At 51.6% G+C, this 3,884-nt stretch overlaps 1 protein-coding gene across 1 annotated transcript; it reads left to right on the top strand.

The window, feature by feature from the left end:
* Positions 1-493: 493 nt before the first annotated feature.
* On the top strand, positions 494-3,486 carry LOC129784539 (heat shock transcription factor, X-linked-like). The gene is made up of 2 exons (XM_055805503.1): positions 494-2,098; positions 2,742-3,486. The coding sequence occupies exons 1-2, from the start codon at positions 1,418-1,420 to the stop codon at positions 3,165-3,167; spliced, it is 1,107 nt and encodes a 368-aa protein (XP_055661478.1). The 5' UTR covers positions 494-1,417; the 3' UTR covers positions 3,168-3,486.
* The last annotated feature ends 398 nt before the right edge of the window (positions 3,487-3,884 follow it).

Genomic DNA, 3,884 nt, shown 5'->3' with positions numbered 1-3,884 from the left:
TGCTGTGATACCCATGTTGGACTTTCCCTGGCAGCAGCATCCACTCAGACAAGATGCTAGAGAGTCAGGGCTGGTCACACACATGGTCACCAGAAGATTTTTTGGGGGACGAGGCAAAAGGAGAACATAATTCACTGCCAGATTTCAGGAAATTTAAGTCACACGGTAATATGGATAAGTGACTAGAGAGACTGTCAAAACAGAAAAAGTTCCTAGCATGATTCTTCTCTTTTCAAAAGCACCTTGCTTAAGACTTACAGCTCCACTTTGCTGACTGGTAATAAAATTAAAACTTAAAAATCCCTAAAAACATGGCTCACTTCAATGAGATCATAAATCAACAAGGTGAAGAAATATCAATTCATTTATGTAATTATTTATCCCATGACCTAAGATAAAATAGGTTAGTCAAAACCTGAGAGAGAGTTAAGTATCTAAGGGAATATTTGTTTAAAGTAATAATATATTAAAAAAAAAAAAAAAATGTTTTGAATCAAACCACACTGAAATCAGAAGTTTGCACAACTCCTCACAAATCAAGAGCTCCCCAGCCAGAAGGTGCCTTCTTTCCCTGCACATGACCACTGGTGGTCTTGGTTTCACTGGACACTTGCACAGTGCAGGCTTGGAAGAGGGCATTAGGACATTTTTTTCCACTGAAAGGGTTGTCAGGCATTGGAAGAGGCTGCTCAGGGAAGTGGTTGAGTCACCATCCCTGGAGGGATTGAAAAGACCTGTAGCTGTGGCGGTTAGAGACACGAGTGTCCCTGAAGGGTGGGCTTGGCAGTGTTAGCTTAATGGTTGCCCTTGATCTTAAGGGCCTTTTCCAACCTAAATGATTCTGTTCTTTCTAAGAAAAGGTTTTCTTCCTGTGGTTTTCTTCAGTATTTTAATACCACTTGAAAAAGCCGAGGATGGGATAAATGTCCCTCCTCCTCTTTGTCGGACACTTGCTCCGTGCTTTGGACTGCCTTCTCCTTTATCTAGTGGACGCCTCCTCCTCCATACTTGCAGCTGTTCTTTGTGTTTACACCACTGCGCAGATTAAACACCTTGCATCGTGTTTTCTTAACAGACACCACCCCAGTGAAATGACAACAAGCAGTATGAGGACGTTTCTGCACATGTCAGAGGTGGCCAGCTGAAAAAGTGCCTGAACAGAGCACTGGGGTGCCCAACGCCGCCGCCGTCCCCGCTCCTCGCTGCAGACCCCCCTGGATGCAGCTGGACACAGCACGGTCCCCTCATTGCCCACAGCCCTTCAACAGCTTCGTTGCCTGCGGGGCGCTGCAGTCCCGCCAGCGGCGGCTCTGCCAGTGAAAAGCAGCAACAGAAGTTGCTCTTCAGCAACTGCTCCTCCGGCTGCTCCTTTCTGCCAGGCCACCGTTTTCAAACGTCACCGTGACGTCGCATTGTGATGTCACCACTATGCAGCACGGGCATCACAATGCCGTGCCGGAATATCTGCTGGGACCCACAGCCAGCCAGTGCCAGCTGGCCTTTGCTTGCTGACTGGCAGGACCAAGGCCTGGCTCTCCACGGTGCTGGCCACCGAGGCAAGCTTGGCACAAAAGCAATGGAGCGGGAGCTGTCTGCTCAAGTAACACCATCCCTGCCTGCTCCAGAGGAGCTGGGGCAGTGGGCAGACACGACTTGTGCTGGCCCTCCAGGACAGGGGGAAAGTGCCCCCCGGGACGCTGCCACGCAAGTGGTAGGGGAGGAGCGGCACGTCCAACCGGGGGGTGACGGACATGACACCAAACAAGTCCCTCCTGCTTCCAGCAAGAGCGTGGGCCAAGGCAGTGGGCTCCTGTCGCTCCGCTTTCCACAGAAGCTTTGGACGATGGTGGAAAGCGACCAGTTTCGGTCCATTTGGTGGAGCAAGGGAGGAAAATGCGTGGCCATCAACGAGAAGCTCTTCAAAGAGGAGGTGCTGGGCAGGGGAGGACCTCTGCAGGTTTACACCAGGCAGAGCATGAAGAGCTTCCTTCGCCAGATGAACTACCACGGATTCATCAAAATGCAAGGGGATGGCGAAAGATCTGCCTCCCTGCCTGAGTTCCTGGCAGAAGAAGCAGCAGCTGCTGCTCACAGCAAGGTAGAGCCATTGCTCCGCACATCCACTAACGCTCACAGGGGTCTTGGGGGAGGGACGGACCTTCGCGTCGCATAAGGCCTCGCAATAGAGGGGGCGGGGAGGGCAGCGAGCGGTCCGGTTTTAGTTTCCTCCTCGGGGCGTTTTCAGGAAGGTTTGAGTTAGTCTTTCTGGCTAGTAGAAACGTGGATAAAGTACAGTTTGGTTATACCTGCTTAGTTTGAAGCCGTTCCATGGAAAGACAGGCTCCGTGTAACCTCATTGCTCTGAATGTCTTTGCTACGTGTCTTGCTGCACCAAATCTGAAACCTTCCGACCGAATGCCAAGAGGATACACTTAAGGACCCCAGCGTTACCTCCCTGCTCATGCCCACCCTGGAGTTGCTGAACAGTCATGGTATTTGGCTTTTGAAAGCACTTCTTATGCTTTTGAAAAGCCTACGCTGCTCTTGCTGCCAGGGGTGGCGGTGACTGAACAGAACGTTTCACGTAACCTTTCGGCCTCAGCTTGAGGTTTCAGCCGTCCCCGAGAGTCCCTTCCACTATCCATGTTTGTCTTGTGCAATTCAGAGTCTGGGTTCTCGTAGCTTGGGCTTTTCCAGGCTTGGGATGGCGGCAACTGACTCTTCTCCTTTGCTTCTTCTAGGTACTCTACTACTATAACCCCCTCTTTAACAGAGGGCATCCCCACCTGCTGGAAAAGTGCCAGAGGAGGGCTGGCCTCAAGCGGAAAGCCCTGGAGATGGATGAGGGGCAGCCCTGCAGAAGACCAGGTGGCCAGCCTGCAGGGGACATGCCAGCGTCCACCAAGCGATGGGCTGAAGCACCTCCCAGCCTCGGTGCCACCCGTCCATCTCCACCGGCAGCTGCTCCCGCACTTCCAGAGCCGGCGGGAGCAGCGGGCAGCAAGAACTTCAGCCCTGTGGCCCCCTCCTCCCCACCACCACTCTCAGCTCTGCCAGCGTCCCCAGCACCACTCTGCAGACAAAGCCCTCCAGTCCCCCACTGCCCCACCTGCACCTGCCACCTCAGGACTGCAGACGCCATCGGACCCCAGCGCGGCACAATCTAAAGAGACAGAAAGAGTCAGCAGCCCGTCATGAGTGTCCGATGGTTGTTGCTAAGGAGTGCAGCTTAGAAGAGCTGATGAGAAACTGATTGAACAATAAAGCTTTTCCAGTTGTCCTGTCCTGTTTGCACAGTGGAAGCCCAGACCTGAGTTTTTATTTCACCTAAGCAGAAGCGAGCCCACAAGCCATTTAATCGTCTTCCATTAACAGTTAAGCTCTAGATTCTTAGCCTTACTGAGTAAAAAGATAGATGGTGTTTGCATGATGCATGCACTGAGGGTGTTCTTCCTAATGGCAACATCTGAGCGAAAGGGGGATGCCATCAAGAACCGTGGAGACTACATACTTGTTTAAAGTAAGAATATATTAAAAAGAAAAAGGTTTTGAATCAAACCACACTGAAATCAGAAGTTTGCACAACTCCTCACAAATCAAGAGCTCCCCAGCCAGAAGGTGCCTTCTTTCCCTGCACATGACCACTGGTGGTCTTGGTTTCACTGGGCACTTGCACAGTGCAGGCTTGGAAGAATGTCCCTGGCAGGGCTGCTGAAGTGAAGTCTCTGAACTTTCTTGGTGCTCTGCTTCAAGCCTGCTTCCCCAGGTAAACTGCCCAACAGCTGGAAACCTGGTGTTTCCAGATCCACTCAGCTATTTTTCCCAGACAAATGGGATCTCAGGTCACCTACTCAGTGGAATCGGTAATTTGGACATTGTCCACA

This window comes from Falco peregrinus, chromosome 5 (genome assembly GCF_023634155.1).
Source record: "Falco peregrinus isolate bFalPer1 chromosome 5, bFalPer1.pri, whole genome shotgun sequence".
Taxonomy (NCBI): Eukaryota; Metazoa; Chordata; class Aves; order Falconiformes; family Falconidae; genus Falco; species Falco peregrinus.
Note: the sequence above shows the minus strand (reverse complement) of the source record. Positions and strands in the feature narration are given on the sequence as shown.